The 21620-nt window shown below is 45.1% G+C and overlaps 1 protein-coding gene across 2 annotated transcripts in view; it reads left to right on the top strand.

The window, feature by feature from the left end:
* LOC106548301 (regulator of G protein signaling 3) overlaps positions 1–20927 on the top strand; it is a 47933-nt gene extending 27006 nt beyond the window's left edge. For both annotated transcript variants that reach the window (XM_087708476.1, XM_087708477.1), the window contains exons 3-7: positions 5673–5758; positions 8639–8704; positions 11967–12028; positions 16851–17017; positions 19284–20927. In XM_087708476.1, the coding sequence (XP_087564602.1) occupies positions 5673–5758; positions 8639–8704; positions 11967–12028; positions 16851–17017; positions 19284–19475 (573 nt within the window). In that variant the 3' untranslated portion in view covers positions 19476–20927. The remainder of the gene's footprint in view (positions 1–5672; positions 5759–8638; positions 8705–11966; positions 12029–16850; positions 17018–19283) is intronic.
* Positions 20928–21620: the final 693 nt, after the last annotated feature.

The raw sequence follows: 21620 nt of genomic DNA, 5'->3' as shown, positions 1-21620 counted from the left end.
GCCTGTATGTGGTACCAATAAAGGAGAATTAGGGTCGAGATGTGGTGTCCCAGGCTAGCACAGATGCTGTTACCTAGTTGAGTAATAAAAAGTCAGCAAGAAAACAACCAAGCTCAGAGAGTACCAAGGACCTGGAAAAGAGACAAAGGTAATTTGAGGTTGCAGAGAGCGTTCCTGAAGTTGTTGAAGGTGGCAATAAGCAACTTCACAGGGTACTTTCAGGCAAATGTGTCTTTTTTTGTGCAAGCCACATGCACCACATCACTATTCTGACCTAGGCTTCCCCAAAAAGCAGGAGGCAGAGTCCTGGTCCCGACAAAACCCCTTTTATTAAACAAAGGTGAATTCCTCTCATTTACATTCAACAAGGCCTGGCAAACAGCCTTTCAAATAAATATTTATGACTACAGACCTTATCTAGCTTGGAAAGCTGCCATGTAAATATTTTCCCAATGTGGAGCTGTGCAAGGAAAGACTTGGCACAGAGTCTCTGAGATTCACGGACAGATCTTCACACTCCTGAAATGAATCTTAACAACCGACCGAAGGAATTGTTTCCTGCAAAAGCCCACTTCCCTTTCACTCCTCTTTTATTTCCTATGGGAGGGGCCAATCACCTTCCACCTGCGACTTTACTCCCAAGTCTACCCTGATTTCTGTGTTATTCTTTTCTTCTGGGGATCCAAAAAGGCAAGAAGATGGTAGCCATGGCAGTATGTTTTTAGCCCTGCCTTTGTACATGCATGCAATATTAATGCACTACAAAAGGAATGAGACTTAGGTTTTGCCTTCCTGAAAACACTTACCCCAGGAGATGCCGATGGGGAAAAAAAACATCCTCTAAAGGAAAAACAGGTGTGGTCCCAGAGCAGAGAGAAAAAAATGGATTGCATAATTTCCTACCATGCAGAGCTTTGAGCTTTCAGGTCCCAAATGAAAACCCTCTAATTGAAAGCCATCATTTTCAAGCTGGGGGGGGGGATCATGTAAGTGGAGGAGCAATTCTGCCCCTGGGACTCTATGGTTCTCGGCCCCATTTTGTAGTGGCATTTGCTGTATGGCTACCATGGCCAGTCCTTTGTGAAGCAACACAGTCCCTTTCTATCACTGTTGCTAACTGAAGCCTGTGTGTGTGTGTGTGTGTGTGTGTGTGTGTGTGTGTGTGTGAGGGAGAGAGAGAGAGAGGGAGGGATGGAGGGAGGGAGAGAGAGAGAGAGAGAGAGAGAGACCGTGCAGTGGTGGGATTCAAAAATTTTACTACTGGTTCTGTGGGCATGGCTTTGTGGGCGTGACAGGGGAAGGATACTGCAAATTCTCCATTCCCTCCCCACTTCTGAGGGAAGGTTACTGCAAAATCCCCATTTCCCCCCACCCCACCCCACTAATCTGCTTTCCAGCTCCGTTCTCCTGTTCAGGGCAGCAAAAGAAGATCAGCTGGGAGGCAGCGGGGGCGCGGCCAGCCTATTTGCCGGTTCTCCGAACTACTCAAAGTTTCCACTACCGGTTCTCTAGAACCTGTCAGAACTGGCTGAATACCACCTCTGGTACCGTGTTGCCAGAGGTACAAAGTTCGAATGCTATTTTCCCATAACTGCAAGAATAAAAGTCGGGATGCTTCGGTCTTACTCAGAGTAGACCTAAGTCACTTATAACACAGCTCATATCTCAGAATGAACCCAGTCTAAATTGGTTCCTTAACTATCTGACCACTGACCAGTCTAAGGAAAAGGTTGAGCCATTTTTTTTCCTATAAAGTAAGTTCCCAGCTGGATATTAACAGAATAAAAGAGTTGGAAGGGACCTTGGAGGTCTTCTAGTCCCACCCGCTGCTCAATACCTTATACCCTATACCATTTCAGACATATGACTATCCAGTCTCTTTTTAAAAGCCCCCAGTGATGCAGCACCTACACTTTGTGAAGGCAAGTCATTCTGTTGGTTAATTGTTCTCACTATCAGGAAATTACTTCTTAGTTCTAGGTTGCTTCCCTCTTTGGTTAGTTTCCATACATTGCTTCTTGCCTTGCTTCAGATGCTTTGGAAAATAGGTTGACCCCTCTCCTCTTTATGGCAGCACCTCAAATGTTGGAACGCTGCTATCTTTTTCCTTAAGTTGGCCTGTGGGTCGTGATTTCTTGTCAAAAGAAAAGTGTTGCAATATTGCTTTTCATCTTGATGTGCAAAATCTCGATCCAAGGTGGGATTCTCTGCAAGATTTAAAAAGCTGAGTTTCTCTAAAAGAGTGTGGGAGAGGAGAAGAAGTGGTGTGGGGTGTCCTGCCTAAGCAGGGGGTTGGACTAGAAAACCTCCAGCTCTGTTATTCTAAGATTGCAGTGATTAACATTTCTAACATGAATGGATTGGCACAAATTTCTATGCTCCCCCCCCACCAAAGCAGGACTGAGATTCCTTAATTGGTGTGGCTTTCTGAAAATTAATGTATTGTATGGCTAAATCTAGATATAAGACGTGATGGCTCAGTGGCTAAGATGCAGAGCTTGTCGGTCAGAAAGGTTGGCAGTTCGGCGGTTCAAATCCCTAGTGTTGCGTAATGGAGTGAGCTCCTGTTACTTGTCCCAGCTTCTGCCAGCCTAGTAGTTCAAAAGCATGTAAAAAATGCAAGTAGAAAATAGGGACCCCCTTTGGTGGGAAGGTAACAGCGTTCCATGTGCCTTTGTCGTTTAGTCATGCCGGCCACATGATCATGGAGACCATTTTCGGACAGCGCTGGCTCTTCGGCTTTGAAACAGAGATGAGCACCGCCCCTAGAGTCGGGAATGAGTAGCACATATGTGCGAGGGGAACTTTTATCTTTATGGTTATAGAGATTCTTAGTCAACCAGGTCATAGTTGTTCCAAAGGCAACTGGACTTTCTTGCTTTTCTTTGAAGATGTTTCACTTCTCATCCAAGAAGCTTCTTCAGCTATGACTGGATGGTGGGGAATGGAAGGATTGATACTCCTTGCAGACAGTTGGTCATTTGCATCCTTTTAGAGAGACGATGAGACCACCTGGAGGTTTATCTGTGTCCTCAGGGGTCATCTGGATAGTGCAAATGGGTGTGGTGCCTTCTTGGAACTGTTGAAAGGACTGTGTTGTTGACTGGAGATGGATGATGTCGTATCCCTCACCGCTCTATAAATCCTCCCCATTCCCCAACATCCAGTCAGAGATGAAGCTTTTTGGATGAGAAATGCAAAGTCTTCAGAGAAAAACAAGGAAGTCCAGTTGCCTCTTGAAAAAGCACCTTTGGGACAATGCATTGTATGCATGGAAAAAGTGGGTAGGGACCAGCTTTTTCTCAGAGGAGATTTTGGGGCAAGGGGAAAAGATTTGTTCTGTGCTTTTCATTCCCTGAGCTAATAGGATGTTTACAAGTTAAGGTTCATGTTTCTCACCTGACAGTGGCAGGAAATGATGCGGTTTTCAGCAAATTTGATCAAAAATATGTTCACAGACCGTCTGTAGTTGCCCACCTCTGATCTGGAATGAAACATAAGGAGGTCTCAAGAAAAAAGCTTGTGAAAAGCTTATAACCAGGGTAGGCTTCAAAAATTTTAGCGATGAGTTCTCTGCCAGGTTGCTGGGTAGGGGTGGCCATGGTGGGTGTGGCCTAGTCAACTTCCTGCACCACAGCGGTTGGGGGGGGACATTTTCACCCTCCCTGGGCTCTGGAGGCTTTCCTCGTGCTTCCGGGAGGGCAAAAACAGCCACCCACAGGCTCTGGAGCTCCCTTGAGGCCAGAAACGGGGCCATTTCCAGCCTTCCGGAGCCTCCAGAGAGGCGGCACTTTTCATCCTCCCTGAGCCTCTGCGCGGGCCCTGCAGTTGCCTGACATCCAAAATAGGCCGCATGGAGACTCCTGGGAGGGGAGGGAGAAGAGGGCCCATCCAGGAATGGGATTTGGGGGTTCACCGAACTGCGCAGAATCGTCGCTAGTGGATTGCCCGAATCTGGGCAAACCTGGAGCAGCCCCCCCCCCCCCACACACACTGCTTATAACCCACGTGATTCTCAGTAAATTTCAGGGGAAACCGGCTATGTGTGAATTATCACAAATGAACACTAAATGCAAATTCTGAACATATACATTTGGGTCATCTGCTGAAAGAGCTCTTATGCAGAACGTTTGAAAAAGAATCTCATCCAAAAGGATTTTTCATATGGAGATCAGCAAGATATGAATGCCTACTTCTCTGTATGTTTTTAATACCTTGTTTCTTCGAAAATAAGACAGGGTCTTATTTCCCCTCCCCCGAAATAAGCACTTGGCCTTATTTTCAGGGAGGTCTTATTATTTTTGAGCTGCAGGAGGCAGTGAGCGTGGTCACCTCATGGCTGCTGCTGCGTTGCAATATTTTCACGGAGGGCTTATTTTTGGAGGGAGGCATGTTTTAGCGCATGAACTCAAAAGCATGATTGGGCTTATTATGCAGGGAGGTCTTCTTTTCAGGGAAACAGGGTAGATGAGCAAATACGTTTGATTTCCCAGTATAGGTAGGTAATCCTCAACTTACAGTTGTCATTGAGCCAGTAATCACGGTTCTCAGTTCTCATGGTCATTAAGCGAGTCACCATGTGAGCGGATTTTATGACCTTTTTTTTTGCGACGGTCATACATGCTGCGGTTGTTACATGACTCCATTTTACCCAATATGCGTTTTTTTGTTGGAAATCAGAAGTAAATGCTGGAAACCAGCCAACCCCCCACCCCCCCCAATTGAAAATCATAGTCATGCGACTTTGGAGTGCCTCAAATGGCTGTAAAGGTGAACTAGTTGCCAAGAGTCCAAAATGTGATCATGTGACCTGCGGTTTGTGTGCCACCCCACCCCCCCGGTAGCTCTGAAATCAGGTTGCAAATAGCTTTTGAGGAGATCGTGGCTGGCTGAGGAATTCTGGGCGTTGAAGTCCACCCCATCCTCAAGGGGCCAAGGTTGAGAAATCCTGCTGATTGGAGAGAATTTTCAATTGGTATTATTGAAAGCATTTCATTTCAAGGTGACTCTGTAGGGTTGGAGGGAGGCATGGGAGTTTCTCTGTCCTTCAGCCAGCTCTGCACTTGGGCAGCCATTGTTCTGAACCCACTTTTGTGTGTTTCCAAGATCTGGAAAATCTGAACAAAGCCTGAAGTTTGCTTGTGACAGCGGTTTATTATTAATTGAGTAGTACTGTGGCTATCTCTCTTAAGGGTTTATTTATTTAAAGCAAGCATGTCCTGCATTTCTGCTAGATAAGTAAAGATAAATAGAGACAGATCCTGCCATTAGACTAACTATTTAAAACGACACACATAAAAGGAAGACAAGGAAGGGGGGGGGGGTGAAAGTATTTGCTTTCCCTGATTTATTGCAAAGAGCCATCTTCCTCTAAAGACTTGGAAAAGCCTAAAGATGGTGTCAACTTACAAATGACCTTGGCTTGGGTCTTGATAAATCAGACACCGACTTCAGCAGGTGCCTTGGAGCTCTGCGGTCGGCATTTTAGACTAACCGCTCTGGACTGTAGGTATCTGAATAGCCACTAGAGGGCAGCAGCAAGACATGGAAACACAATCTCTGTTCCCACCTATTGGTCATCCGGATATCTGCAGCCTTGATCCCATAGTTTGAGAGTTGGCTGTGAGATACTCTTTAGGCTCAAATCTTGGTTTTTTTTGTGTGTGTTTCAGTCACTAGCCTCCAGTGTGGAATCGGACATCGGGTCAGACTGCGATGGCAGCCATCACAACACACAGCAGAAGCAAAAACATCCCCGGTGAGTGTCACTGGAGCATTAATTGCTGGATTTCAAGCTATACATCTCAAAATAGCCTTTAAAACTATGTCTTTTTCCTGGGCATGTTCCCTCCCTCCCTCCCTCCCTCCCTCCCTTCCTCCCTTCCTTCCTTCCTTCCTTCCTCTCTTTCTCTCTTTCTCTCTCTCTTTCTCTCTTTCTCTCTTTCTCTCTTTCTCTCTTTCTCTCTTTCTCTCTTTCTCTCTTTCTCTCTTTCTCTCTTTCTCTCTTTCTCTCTTTCTCTCTTTCTCTCTTTCCCTCCCAGGGTGGTATTCATTTACTTTCCTTACCGGTTCATGAATGGGAGCACATGTGCACTCAGCCTTTCATGCCTGCGCTTGAATGCATGCCCACAGCTTGAATGCATGCGCATGACTTGGAAACATGCCTAAATAGGACGGCATAGAGCCTCTACTACTGGTTCGGGCGAACTGGTCTGAACTATCTGAATACCACCTCTGCCTCTCTCCCTCCCGCTCCATATGCACTCCACATGCAAGTTTTTTTCACTTTTCACTACTCTCTTGAAAAATCCCTGCAATTTTCTTGGCAAAATTTCAACATTAGTTTTCCCTAGGGCTAAGAGAGAGGGAATGGCCCAAGGTCACCCAATTGGCTTTGGGCCTAAGGTAGATCTAGAACTTCCAGTGTCCCAGTTCCTAGCCTGGTGAATATCTGTAGATACTCTGAGCCTCCAAGTTGCAAATTCTGTATCTGTAAAACAAAAATCATCAGTTCTGGCCAAGCTATAGCCTGATTGTAAGCCTGGGTGAAAAGCAAAACCACCTTCTCTACTCCAACCAAATTATGCCAGAAATGCCCATTAATGTGGTTGAAGGAAATTATTGTTCAAACAACCTGGAATTCAGCAGTTGAGGAAAGGTTGATCTAGATAAAGTAGTTGGAATATTTTTTTTTCTGGGAGGGAAGGGCGGAAAGATAATGTAAATATATCTCATTTCTTACTGCCGTGAATGGCCCCAGTGCAGATTTTCCTTCAGCTTGATAAATGAGTGTTTATCTCTCCATCTCCTAACAGCCCTGGGATATCTAATGTTAATCCTCCTGATATAGAAGATATCTCAGAGGAGTCATTTCACCACACAGTACTTTATTTGAGATTGCGACAGAAGGATGGCTTACTCCACCGTAGGATCACCATTCCCCATTGCTAAGAAAAGCCTCATTCCTCCCATTCTGCTTTTTTAAAAATAGGAAATTATGCATGCATATACTTGTGTATAGGGACATGGTGGCTCAGTGGCTAAGACACTGAGCTTGTCGATCAGAAAGATCGGCAGTTCGGTGGTTCGAATCCCTAGTTCCACATAATGGAGTGAGCTCCCGTTACATGTCCCAGCTTCTGCCAACCTAGCAGTTCGAAAGCACGTAAAAATGCAAGTAGAAAAATAGGAACCACCTTTGGTGGGAAGGTAACAGCATTCCATGCGCGTTAGGCATTTAGTCATGCCGGCCACATGACCATGGAGACATCTTTGGACAGTGCTAGCTCTTCGGCTTTGAAACAGAGATCAGCAATGCCCCCTATAGTCAGAAATGACTAGCACATATGTGCAAGAGGAACCTACCTGTACCTGTATAAACCTGCAGACAATGCATCTACAGCTCTGTGTGTGGATTTTTTTCCCCATTAACCTTTCACTGCTGCCAATGCGTTAAAAGAACAATCACAACAATGTGGAGCCATATTAGATGTGTGTGTTTGGGCTTTTCCAATCTGACCTGTGATTCCTGGATATTGACGTGTAAACTCTACATATCTTAAGTTGCTTTACGAAAACAAAACCAAAGCACTTTTGATACATAGAAGCCCTGTACTTGCCCTTAGATAAATGTTACATAAATCAAACACTCAGACAAATAAATGTCATTCAGGTTATCATCTTTGTGGCTTCTAAGAAAGAGGAAGTAGTTAAATTACTAAGCCAATATCTGCTAGCATAATAAAACCTTACAGATAGGAAATGCCATTCTCATCATCTAATCTTCTGTGGCTAATCCTTGTTATATGTCACAGGCCCCTGAGGAACAACTGAGGATTGATACGCAAACGTGTAACTCTTTTTTAATGGCTATGGAGGGTCGGTTATGACTGAATGGCTGATGATCTGACTGAACAGCTGACAGCCACAAGGATGGAAATTCTGAATCCTCTAGGCCAGAGGTTGGAAACTATGGTCCCTTTATGACCTGTGGACTTCAACCATTGTGGACTTCAACTCCCAGAGCATGACTGGCTCAAGAATTCTGGGAGTTGAAGTTCACAAGTCATAAAGGGGCCAAGATTTCCCATCCCTGATGTCAGGGTAATGACGATTTAATAGCTGACCAGCTGCTGTAAGGCTCTTAACAACACGAAGATGAATCAGTAGGGTTACTGCCACTTTAAGAAGCTGTATATATAAGGGAGGCCATGCGAGGGCGTCTCTCCCTCCTCATGTATCTCTCTCTTTGTGTCTCTCTCTCTCCTCGTGTTCTATCTCCATTGTGATTCCCTGTGTAGAGTGAAAGATTGCTTGCTTGCCTGGTATTTGCCTAATACATGTATGTATATATATAAGTCTTGTATATAAACCACTGTTTGAAATACAAAACCTCTGTGTACTGCAAGGAAGTCCAGTTGCCTTTTGAAAAGCTCCTTTGGGTCTCTTTCAATGGGGTTTGGGGCTGGGGATAGATGGGGACATCGGCTAAAGCCAACCTTGAAGGCCCTTTTTCCAAGCTGGTCATGCATTCATACCCATCTCCCTTGACTTCCCCCTATCATTTAGCTTTGGTGCCTGAATTAATTAATGCATTGACTATATCCCTGATTTCCCATATTTCATTTTTGTTTCTTAGAAAGAAGAACAAAAAGAATTTCCTAAGGTTGTGGAGCTCAGGAAATCAGGACCTCCAGTCTCTAAGGTAACCTCACTTTAAACCAGATTTCCCAACTGGGAATGGGAACCAAGGGATCGTGGTTGGGAACAAGCTGCAATAAACATACCATTTCCCTGAAAATAAGACCTCCCCAGATAACAAGCCCAATTGGGCTTTTGAGCGCATGCACTAAAATAAGCCCTCCCCCGAAAATAATCCCTACCCCAAAATATTGCAACATAGCAGCAGCCATGAGGTGACCACACTCGCTGCCTCCTGAACCTCAAAAATAATAAGACCTCCCCGAAAGTAAGGTCAGACGCTTATTTTGGGGGGTGAAAAGAAAATAAGACCCTGTCTTATTTTTTGGGAAACACTGTATAAAGATAACTATGTTGGAAACTTTTCACGTTTCTGAAAGTGAACCTCCGGGAGGGTTGGAGAGGCCGTTTTCACCCTCCCCATGCTCCTAGAAAGCCTCTTGAGCCTGGGGAGGGTGAAAACGGACCCATTTCTGACCTTAGGGGGCGTGGGGGAGGCCATTTTCGCCCTCCCCGGGCTCCAAGAAAGCAGTGCGCAGATGCGTGGTGGAGTGGAGGTCACACGCGCATGCGCAGGGGGCATGGCATGGGAGGGCATTAAATTATGGCGGTAAGCACACATAGCCATGCCATACATAGACCATTATTGATCTAGAACTTAGGAGAAATTTCCTGACAGTTAGAACCATTAATCAGTGGAACAATTACAACAATGCTCCAACACTGGAAGTTTTCAAGAAAAGGTTGGATAACCATTTTGTCTGAAGTGATGTAGGGTTTCCTGCCTAAACAGGGGGTTGGACTGGAAGACCTCCAAGGTCCCTTCCAACTCTGTTATTCTATTCTATTCTAACTAGCTTAGTTAAATGTATTTTGGAAATATACTGCTGTCTATTGATAGGAGACCAAACCAAATGTTCATGTGTTTTTTTTTTAATCTGAGGAATCTGATTTTTAGAGGAGACATCTCACGAAAGAGGCTGTGCCTCCATCTATTTCCCTTTATTTATTTATATCCAGGACCCGGAGAGGCTGGGAGAAAATTGCTTTTTGTCCAGAGCTAGATTCCTTGCGGAGTGCTGTTGTTGAAAGGTCGCCAAGAGCTCATAGAGCCTCAGGGCAGCAAGTTGAAGGCCCTTGCGATGATAAACAGATAGATGGAGAGAGAAAGCTAGATAGCTTATGAGCTGGCAACATTATGATTCTAATGGGCCTACATTTACTGTAATTCTATTACCTGGTTTGAATGTCCAGCATGTTGAAAGAAGCTTTTAGAGGCTGCAGATGGTCTCCTGGATGCATCTCATTTTAGAGGAGAGTCTGAGATATGTCAGCCTTCTCCACTTCACAAGCATCCAGATTGTGGGACTAAAACTCCCCATCATTCACGGCCACAGGTGAGCCAGATGGAAGCCTCGCAGCACCAGATCCACAGTGAGTCCGAGGGCTGCAAAGAAGAAAACAGATTCTCATTCAGCCAGCACTTATAGCAAAGGCAAAAGGAACCAGCAACCTGATAATCTAAATATATAAAAGTGTGTGTGTGTGTGTGTGTGTGTGTTCCAGTATAACTCTGGAACACCCTGAGCAATTTCAACCAAACTTGGTACACAGATGATGTACTCTCTGGAAAAAAATACTGTGGGGCGGTAAGACACCCCAACACCCTCAGGTTGTGTGTTCTGTTAAGATACAGACTATTGTGCCTTAAAATGGCTTTTACTGTACTGCTGTAAAATGGTTTCTACTGTACAGCACAGTGGACTTTCCATGGTAACGGCTTTACAGTACTCCACAAGGGGGCTCCCTCTGCTAAGAGGGAAAATCCAACATTAGAAATTATATTTGCTCCGGACATTTCTCCCCTATAAATAAATAACTGGGCAACGCCGGGTTATCAACTAATAATAATAATAATGATAGCAGAGTTGGAAGGGACCTTGGAGGTCTTCTAGTCCAACCCTCTGCTTAGGCAGGATGCCCTATACCACTTCAGACGACATCTTCTTAAAAACCTCCAGTGTTGGAGAATTCACAACTTCTGGAGGCAAGTTGTTCCACTGATTGATTTTGTTCTACTTGTCAGGAAATTTTCCTTAGTTCTAAATTGCTTCTCTCCTTGATTGGTTTCCACCCATTGTTTTCTTGTTCTACCCTCAGGTGCTTTGAAGAATAGCTTGACCCCCTCTTCTTTGTGGCAACCCCTGAGATATTTGAATACTATTGTATCCAGAGGCCCGCAAAAAAATTCTCTTTATTGCTAAGGGCCGTATAGGGCTAGAGACAGGGCAGAAAATTCATGGCATTATTAGAGGGGACAGTAATGGCATTCTACCTGATTTTCCTGTTTGGGGAGAATGACCAAAAATTGTTCAACTGCTTCTCAAAGTTTGCAATAGGTTTTCTGGGTCATGATTTGGAGATCACAAAATCTACCAGAAAAGAGAACGTACGGGTTGCACCTGATCCATGGATCGCCCCTCTTGATGTCCAAAATAACCTGAATGTTTGGCTGCAGAAGAACCCGATAGGGCCCTAAGAAGACCTATGGAGTGGATGCTTAAGTTACTGTGACCGAAGCATAAAGTCTTTCAGCCACAGAAAGTTAAATCAAAAACTCTGCTTATCTTCCAGCTGACCAACGATAGGAAAAAGGAGGAGTAAAAGAATAGAATGGAAGGGAAGTAGGGTAGGGTGGGGTAGGGTAGAACAGAACAGAACAGAACAATAGAACAGAACAGAATAGTTGGAAGGGACCTTGGAGGTCTCCTAGTCCAACCCCTACTCAAGCAGGAGACCCTATATCAGTGATGGCAAACCTTTTTGGCACTGAGAGACCAAACTGGAATGTCTGCATGTGTGCACACCGGAGGACCGGAAACCCAAAGACCAGCTGGGCGGTGCGCATGTGTGTCCCAGGAACCAGAAAAACAGCTGGCGATGGCACACAGAGAGGGCTCTGCATGCCACCTCTGGCACCCGTGCCATAGGTTTCCCATCATGGCCCTAGATCATTTCCAGAAAGTTGCTGAAAGAACTTGCTAGCATGAAGCATGAATTTTGATCATGTGACCACTGGGGCGCTATCACGGCCATAAGTGTGAAAAATGGTCAGAAGTGACTTTTCCCAGCGACGATTTTGAACAGTCACTAAATGAACTCGAGGTCTGCCTGCAGTAGGATAACTCTTGCTAGCATTCTTTGCGCAGAGATCTCTCATCTGGTCACATCTGTTTTCCAGTCACTCATGTTTATTCTCTTTTCAGGCCAACTCCCGAGGAAGCCCATCAATGGGCAGAATCGTTGGAAAAACTGCTACTACACCCATGTAAGTTTACACAAGAGGACCTTTGAAAGGGATTGTTTGACCCGCAGGCTTTTTATAGATTTCCCGCTGTCTTTTTCACAGGCTGGTGTTTGAAAATGAGAGGGTTAGGCGTCCCGAGAAGCTTTGTTTATTTCAGATGGATTCTTGACACCAGCACAGCCCGCTTCCTAATAATAATAATCATTAAGGCTGATTCCCAGAATTCCAACTGGTAGAGAGCGTAGGCAAAAATGTAAATAGCAGGCATGTTCGTAGCAATTGTCCGGGCCTTGCCAAATGAGTTTAATCCTGTTTTCCTCAGAATCCAGCTTTCTCAGAAATCCTGTGGGACACAGAGAGAAGTCCAAATTAGTAGAAGGAACAGTCCAGCATACAGCAGAGCAGAGCGGTGATTGGAGTGGCTGAATTCTGATAAACTGGCTTATTTGGCAGGATATTATCCACCTGGCATCCTCTTTAGATCAAGGTTCAGAGACTTCCGTATTCCTAGGAACAGGACTGATGGCCAATTGATATGTCGCTTTATGAATTACCATGTTTTTCGGAGTATAAGACGCACTTTTTCCCCTCAAACAAAAGAGGGTGAAAATCTGGGTGCATCTTATACATTGAATACAGCATTTTTGGCCTCCAGAAACCCCGTCCCCTTTGCAAAAATGGCCATGCATAGCCTTTAGGAGGCTTCCAGAGTGCTCGTGGGGGCTGGGGAGGGCAAAAATGAGAGAAGAATGGACTGTTTTTTGCTTGTTTTTGCCCCCCCCCCAGCTCCCGGGTGCACTCTACAAGCCTCCTAAAGGCTATGCATGCCCCCTTTTTTGACAAAAAAGTGCCCGTTTTTGGGAGATTTGCAGAGTGCAAAAATATTTTTTTAATTTACCTTTAATTTACCAAAGTCTTGGTGCATCTTATACTATGGTGTGTCTTATACTCCGAAAAATACAGTATTTGTTTTCAGGTCCGGATGTGATGTGAGCTTTAATCCTCAGGGATCTGCATGATGGGCCTGGAAGTCGGGAATAGAATCATTTAATTGTTTCCTGACAGTGAGAACAATTAACCAGCAGAACAACTTGCCTCCAGCAGTTGTGAATACTCCAACTCTGGAAGTTTTTAAGAAGAGATTGCATAGCCATTTGTCTGAAATGGTATAGGGCCATGATGGCAGCGTGCCACAGGTGGCACATGGAGTCCTCTCTGCCGTCACGCAAGCAGTTGCCCAGCTCAGCTCCACAGCACAGGCGTGCATGCCTCCTGCCGGCCAGCTGATTTTGGAGTCTCTGCTGTGCATTCTGGAGATGTGTGTGCATGCGTGGGGGGGCGGTCGCATGTACATGTGCGGGGGGTGGGAAGGAGCGCAGGTCGTGTGGTACACCCCCTACGCCCTGTTTTTCATCCCAAGAGGCTTCAGGGAGGCCTGCTAGGCCCAAAACAGGACACATGGGGGGGTTGTTGCACGCATGCGTGGGGGAGCGCAGGGGGTGTCACGCGCATACACAGCGGTGGGGGAACACCACTGTGCACACATGCACAGTGGGGCAGGAAGCATGGAGTTATGGGTGTGGGCGAAAAAGGAGAAAAAGATCACTTATACATGGTTTCCTGCCTAAGTAGGAGGTTGGATTAGAAGACCTCCAAGGTCCCTTCCAACTCTGTTACTCTATTCTATTCATTTAGGGCTCCGGATCCTATAATACACTGTTATGACTTCCTTGAAGGGGACATGTTTTGGCTACGATCTAGGAATCGCTGAGAATGCTCCCTCGTTGGCATTCATGCATAGCAGAGCTAGAAGAAAATCTTCCTTCTCTGGATTGAACTATACCTCCCATCATTCCCATCCCACAGTGATTTGGGCTATAGTTGGAGATCATTGTAGCCAAACATAACTAAACATTGTCCTTGACTTACAACAGTTCATTCAGTGACTGTTCAAAGTTACAACAACACTAAAAAAAAGCATCTCATGACCTTTTTCCCCTGCCTTTTTACAACCATCGGACACTTAGCAATAGCAATAGCAGTAGACTTATATACCGCTTCATAGGCCTTTCAGGCCTCTCTAAGCGGTTTACAGAGAGTCAGCATATTGCCCCCAACAATCTGGGTCCTCATTTTACCCACCTCGGAAGGATGGAAGGCTGAGTCAACCCTGAGCCGGTGAGATTTGAACCGCTGACCTGCTGATCTAGCAGTAGCCTGCAGTGCTGCATTTAACCACTGCGCCACCTTGGCTCTTCCTTGGCAACTGACTCATATTTATGACAGTTGCAGTGTCCCCCCCCCCCGGTCACGTGATCTCCTTTTGCGACCTTCTGCAACGTCAACAAGTGAAGCCAGATTCACTTAACAACCATGTTATTAACTTAATAGTTCCATCCATTCACTTAACAACCGTGGCAAGGAAAGCCATACAATGGGGCAAAACTCACTTAACAACTGTCCCGATAAGCAACAGAAACGTCGGGCTCAATTATGGTCATAAGTCAAGGACTACCGGGAGTGAGGTTAACAAAAGCTGTTATAGCTAATAGCTATCCTCATACACATGTTCTTATTTTCCTTTTCTTTTCTTTTAGTGTTATAATACAGTATAAAGCCCCCAACTGCACAAGTATTCTCAAACCAAAGAATAATAACCGTTACTGGGAAAAATAGAGCATAAAAATCTATATAAAGATGCTCATTATTAAATATCATTCTGTGTTAAATAGCTATTCAAGGGCAGCATCTGCAGATCAGATTTTTAAGCACTCATTAACCAGAGACTAATGCATAATTTTCAACAGCTATAGGGAATCAGGTATTTAGATAGCAATCTTGCTATTCCTATCCCTAGGAATGTGGTGGCTCAGTGGCTAAGATGATGAGCTTGTCAATCAGAAAGATTGACAGTTCAGCAGTTTGAATCCCTAGCACCGCATAATGGAGTGAGCTCCCGTTACTTGTCCCAGCTTCTGCCAACCGAGCAGTTCGAAAGCACGTAAAAATGCAATTAAAAAAATAGAAATTACCTTTGGTGGGAAGGTAACAGCGTTTGGTGCGCTTTCGGTGTTTAGTCATGCGGGCCACATGACCATGGAGATGTCTTCGGACAGTGCTAGCTCCTCGGCTTTGAAACGGAAATGAGCACTGCCCCCTAGAGTCAGGAATGACTAGCACATATGTGCCAGGGGAAACTTTACCTTTACCTTATGCCTATCACTAGACTGCACTGTAGTAAGCTTCCCAAAATTCAGAGGGGGATTTTGTGTGAATTTGATGCTTCCGGAATGTCTCCACTCACTTCATAAAAGTTTTGTATCTTCATGGCAAGAGGGATTTTTTTTAAAAAAAAAAAGTCTTCAGGTAGTCCACGACTTACAACCACAATTGCGGCCAAATTTTTTATTGGCAAGTGAGAGAGTTATTAAGTGAGTTTTGTCCCATTTTACGACCTTTCTTGCCACAGTTGTTAAGTGAATCACTGTAGTTGTTAAGCCAGAAAGGCGGTTGTTAAGTGAATTTGGCTTCCCCATTGACTTTAGTTGTCAGAAGTTCGCAGAAGGGGATGACATGATCCCAGGACACTGCAACCGTCATAAATATGAGTCGGTTGCCATGATCTGAATCACATGACCATGGGAATGTTGCAATAGTTGTAAGTATGAAAAACGGTCATAAGTCATTTTTTTTCAGTTCCATTGTAACTTTGAGCCATCACTAAACAAACTGGTAAGTTAAGGACTACCTAGAATAGAATAGAATAGAATAGAATAGAATAGAATAGAATAGAATAGAATAGAATAGAATAGAATAGTTGGAAGGGACCTTGGAGGTCTTCTAGTCCAACCCCCTGCTTAGGCAGGAAACCCTATACCGGGATGGTGAACCTATTGCACGTGTGTCACATGTGTCATGTGGAGCCATTTGTCAGGGCACGTAAGGTGCTGCCCTGTCAGCTGGCCAACGCGCATGCGCGCGCTGGCCAGATGTGTTCACCCTTTTTTAAAACCATTTTTCGCCCTCCCCAGGCTCCAGAGAATTTATAGGAGCCTGGGGAGGGCAAAAACAGCCTCCCCCGTCCCCCCAGAGGCCCCCCGGAGGCTTCAGGGTCCTTCAGAAGGCTTCCTTGAAGCCTCCGGAGCGCAAAAAATCAGCCCTATGGGCAAACCGAAAGTTTGGGAACGGACTTCCGGTTTGCTTGGAGGGTCGTTTTGAGCGCTCCGGAGGGAAGCCTCCTGAAGGACCCTGAAGCCTCTGGGGGGGGGGGGAGGCTGTTTTCACTCTCCCCAGGCTCCTATAAAGCCTCTGGAGCCTGGAGAGGGCGAAAAAAGCATGCAAAAAATGGGGGGTTACGCCTGTAGTGCACGCATGCACACTGGGGGGGGGTGTCACACATTGCATTATGGGTCCGGCACATCCACACACGACTCCCCCTGTGCTCCCCCCACTTATGGCACATGAGCCAAAAAAGGTTTGCCATTGCTGCCCTATACCATTTCAGACAAATGGTTATCCAATCTCTTCTTAAAAACTTCCAGTGTTGGAGCATTCATGATTTCTGGAGGCAAGCTGTTCCACTGATTCTAACTGTCAGGAAATTTCTCCTCAGTTCTAAGTTGCTTCTCTCCTTGATTAGTTTCCACCCATTACTAACATCTTCTCTTATCATAAAACATCCACTATCACTTGCTAACCTGAAGTAGGAGGGGGAAATCCATGCGATGAAATGCAGAATTTATTCCAAGTGGAATTAATAGAATTTCTAAATATTTTATGGAGGGGGAGAAAGGAGGGGAAGATTTTAATGGATTGTCTTGGTCTGTTCGTCTCCGCATTATAGATGGTCGAGCTGCCTTCCATGCTTTCTTGAAATCAGAATTCAGTGAAGAGAACCTGGACTTCTGGATGGCCTGTGAAGATTATCGTAAACTCCGAGGGTGTGACAAGCTCCAGGAGAGAGCAAAAAAGATTTTTGACCAATATATCACCATCCAAGCTCCAAAAGAAGTAGGGGAATCTTAAAGTTTCCTTTGAATTTGTAGACTCGTTTGCGAAATGGGATGAATTAGTATTTGTTAGAGAAAACTATTATTCCATATTTTGCATTTATGTTGCAACAGAGTTTGTAACAGAACAACAGAGTTGGAAGGGACCTTGGAGGTCTTCTAGTCCAACCCTCTGCTCAAGCAGGAGTCCCTATCCCATTCCAGAGAAGGGGCCGTCCAGTCTCTTCTTAAAAGCCTTCAGTGATGGAGCACACATAACTTCTGAAGGCAAACCTAGAACCTGAGTTCTAGATTGCTTCTCTCCTTAGTTAGTTTCCATACATTGCTTCTTGTCTTGTTTCTGGTGCCTTGGAAAATAGGTTGTCGGTCTTCTCTGAGGCAGCCCTTTAGATATTGGAAGACTGCTATCATGTCACCCCTACTCCTTCTTATCACTAGACTAGACACACCCAGTTTCTACAACTGTTCTTCATATATTTTAGCCTCCACTAATAACCTTTGTTGCTCTTTTCTGCATGCCTGCATAAGTATTGCCGCATATATAGGCATCTCAAATCTTTGTATTTCATTGTTTGAACAGATCTTTTTTCTTATTCCTTTCTTACCAAGGTTTTTTTTTTTTGGTACTAAGCCAGACAAACAGGTGTGTCTGTACAAAGCCACACAGAACAAATCTCATATATGCATGCTGGTGGCCGATCTTATTGACCTTGCTTTTTTGTAGTGCTTTATCAAGATCTGTGTGTGTCCTTTGGAAATCTAGATAGGAAGGGAAATGAAAGATTCAGAACTATTATGTGCTTCACGGTGGTATTGTCAACCCTGATGTGAACCTGGCTGAAGCCAGCTTGGAGGCTTCAGGGTTGCCAGACAACAGTGGGAGAGGGGAAATAGTTAGCTGGGGTTTTGTAGCCTGAACAATAAAGTTTTCCTGTGGGAACCAAGGACATTCTCACAGGTGGCTGGCCAGAGGAGGAGCAAGTAACCAAGCAACCAGCCAGCACTCAGATTGGACAGCGTGACCCGTGACTTGGGGGAAAGGGGAAACTTTTACTCTTAATCAGGTGAAACCCTCAGGAAAGTTCAGAGTCAGCTTTCACCAGTTGTGCCAATGTGATGTTTCCAATAATCTGTTCTTTGCAGAACCTGCCTGCCTCAGAGTTCTATTTTCTATGGGCGCATTATTTGAAAGGCTGACAGGGATGATGGAGGAGGTGAATGCATTTCCCCAGTTGTTTTTCTGAATCATACTAAGAGTCCCCGGCCTCTACTGTTGTTTTCAAGAGATTAGCAAAGAGGAAGTCAGAGAATGATGTTAATACTCAGACAGGGTTGTCGAGGCCAGGATAAGGCCCTGTCATTGCCCCTGCTCCTCCTACAGCTCAGCTAAACTTAGGCCTGTACGTCGCTGAAAGTTGCAGGACATCTAACTGCTTTTCTCGGGCTTATGACTTCCATTTTGGTCCTAAGTCAAGACAGTTGATATGTGAGGTCACACCACACGATCGCCCCTCATTTTACAACCTTTTTTACCGTGGTCATTAAGGGAACTTGGCAATCCTGAAGCAAACACCACAGTCGTTAAGCGAATGTTGTGGTCATTAAGCGAACCCATTTTTCACACTGGGGCGCTTTTTTTTTTTTTTGGCAGAAACTGGAAGTAAACAGTGGTTTCCAACAAAAATGTTGTACATTTTTAAGGTTTAGAATTGTGGGAAATAATAAAATAATAAAAATAAAATAATAAAATAAATCTTTAATATAAGTCTTTAAGAAGATGTTGGATATCCATTTATCTGAAGCGGTGAGGGGGTTGGACTAGAAGACCTCCAAGGTCCCTTCCGACTCTGCTATTCCATTCTATTCTATTCGAAATAAAATAATAAAAAATAAAATAAATAGTAGAGTAGAATAGAATTAATAATAAAATAAAATAAAATGAGTAGAGTAGAATAGAATAGAATTAATAATAAAATAAAATAAAATAAAATGAGTAGAGTAGAATAGAATAGAATTAATCAAATTGAATTTCTTCAGCCAGATGCAATTAAAGGGAGGGAGTCAACCCTTGTTCTAGATCAGCATTGATTGATTAAAAATCTCTATCTGTACGTTTCTAAGTTTTGAACTCAGAACATCTTAAGTTTCCAGCCCCTGAGGGGATTGTTTTCCCCCCTGCTCCTGCAAATACCTTTTATTCGTGTTTAAACAAATCACAGTTGCCGCCACTTTGTATTGTGTGGATAATGGTGTGCATTTAATTGCAGGTGAATCTTGATTCCCAGACCAGAGATGTCACCAATCGGAACATTTTGCTCCCCACCCGGTCTTGCTTTGACCAAGCCCAGAAGAGGATCTTCGGGCTGATGGAGAAAGATTCTTACCCCCGATTCCTTCGTTCTCTCTTCTATCAAGATCTGGTACAGCCTGATAAAGAGCAGCCGAATGGCCCCTTGTAAACCGGCCCACCTAGCGAAGGAGACACCTGGAGACAGCCGTGCTGTTCAGGATACGGACAAGCCGAGGACGTTTGGGACCGATGGAGTGTCCTTTGTCCTACTCCACTAAGATGGTGAACGTGCCCCATCCATAAACATTGTGGTGGATAAAAGAGACGATGGACTCTTGCTCATGTGGCATGGAGAAGTGGCTTTGAGGGGTCCTTGGTCCTCTCTTGAGCTTGCTTGTTTTCTTTCAGGCCTTTCATTACCCAAACTAGGTAACATCATCAGTGCTAGTACAAGTGGCTATTTGGGGGGGACTTCAGTAAAAACATTAGAATTCTAGAAGGACAGGCGGAATTGTGCCTGTTTTGTTCAAAACAAACAAAAGGAACTCTTTGTCAGGGCCTATAAAGCTGGGCAAGGCCTGTCTTGCTGCTGGCATAGTATCGCGCAGGTTGCAAAATGAAATGGTTGTTTGCCTGGTGTATTTATAAGTCTGTTTCAGCTCGGTCTCCTCTAACGGGCAGAATTTCTCCAAGATCTTAAAGAAGAGTGTTTTCCACACTTTTATAGAAATAATTTGGGATTGGAGTTGGGACCTCCGTGTGTTTGTTACCCTCAATGTGTGAAATTAGGCATTTTATAGACGGCCGAGGGCAGGGTCCTCAACCTGTAGGCCGCAGCCCACTAATGATCTGTGAGCAGGGGTGGGCTGCTACAGGTTCACCCGGGTTCGGGAGAACCCGTACCTAACATTATGACCAGTTCAGAGAACCTCCAAATCCCACCCCCACCTCTCCCTTCCCCTCCCAGGAGCTCCACGCGACCCATTTTGGATGCGAGGTAAGTGCAGGGCCCACGTGGAAATTCAGGGAGGGGGAAAAATGGACCTCCCAGAAGGCCTCTGGAGCCTGAGGGAGGTGAAAATGCCTCCCCCCCCGCCCCTGCCATGGTGCAGGAGGTCAACTAGGCCACGCCCACTATAGCCACGCCCACCCAGCAATCGGGCAGAGAAGCCGTTGCTGAAATTTTTGAAGCCCAGCCCTGGCTTTGAGGGGTTTGTACCTGGGCTGTCAAAACAGGCAACACGTATGCACTCCATTTAAGTGAGCAGCAAGTGTGTGTGCACGCGGCTCGCACAAATGGAGCTGGGCACAAGCATGCTACAGATTTCCTGGGCATTCTATGCAATGCCAACTTTTCGCACATTGCCGGTAACGTCTTCCCAAGAAAACGGTGCCTCCGTTCCCTCCCCAAGTTCATATTGTTCCCATGTGGAATTTGGTGGGGTGTCTTTCATAGACAACCGATTGTTCTTCAAGAAGGAATGGAAGGAATGTCCTAGGAATGCAATTCATGATTCTTTTCAAATTTCCAGATGAATAGAAGCTGGAAGCACGACTCTGTAGCTGTCAAGTCTCCCATAGCTGGGCAAGACCAAAAAATTAAAAATGGTTCAGAAAAGTCTCTTTATTGTTTGGCGTAAATACAGAACTTTAGGAATTTTCCGCCCTCGTTTGTTATCAGTCTCTCTGAAGATGCTTCCCACCCACCCCCACACACACATACACTTTTCCTCACCTGGGCTGAGTTCCCAATGATGAGATAAAGTTTCAACTGACTCATCCATTAAAATCTTCCACTGCTTCCCCAGCCTTTACACAACCTCTCGCAGTGGTCTAAGGCCTTGATGGCGAACCTATGGCATGCGTGCCACAGGTGCAGTGGTGGGTTTCAAATTTTTTTAGAACCTCTTCTGTAGGTGTGGCCTGCTTTGTAGGAGTGGCTGGCTGGCCATGTGACTGGGTGGGAGTAGCTTACTGGCCATGTGACTGGACAGGAGTGGCTTGGCAGCCATGTGGCTGGGTGGGCGTGGCCAACTTGTAAAATTTGGTGAAATTCACTTAACAACGCTCTTGCTTAGCAACCAAAATGTTGGCTCAGAAACTCTGGCATTTGAAGCACGCAATTCTTAAAGCTGTCAAGTTACAAGACCCTTGCACACCTAACCCTTTAGAAAAAATACTCCCAGGGGTGTTCAAACTTGACAGCTTTAAGACTTTAAGGTTTAGATAGGACTCTTAGAGGCGGGCGGGGCGATTGGTGAGCCAGCCAATCAGTGAGCGGCAGGTGGGGTAAGCATGGTGTGGACGGGCAGAG

Source organism: Thamnophis sirtalis, unplaced genomic scaffold, assembly GCF_051295495.1.
Source record: "Thamnophis sirtalis isolate CommonGarterSnake01/CBP01778 unplaced genomic scaffold, rThaSir2_p1.2 scaffold_3, whole genome shotgun sequence".
Lineage (NCBI taxonomy): Eukaryota > Metazoa > Chordata > Lepidosauria > Squamata > Natricidae > Thamnophis > Thamnophis sirtalis.
This window is presented reverse-complemented; position numbering and strand designations above follow the sequence as displayed.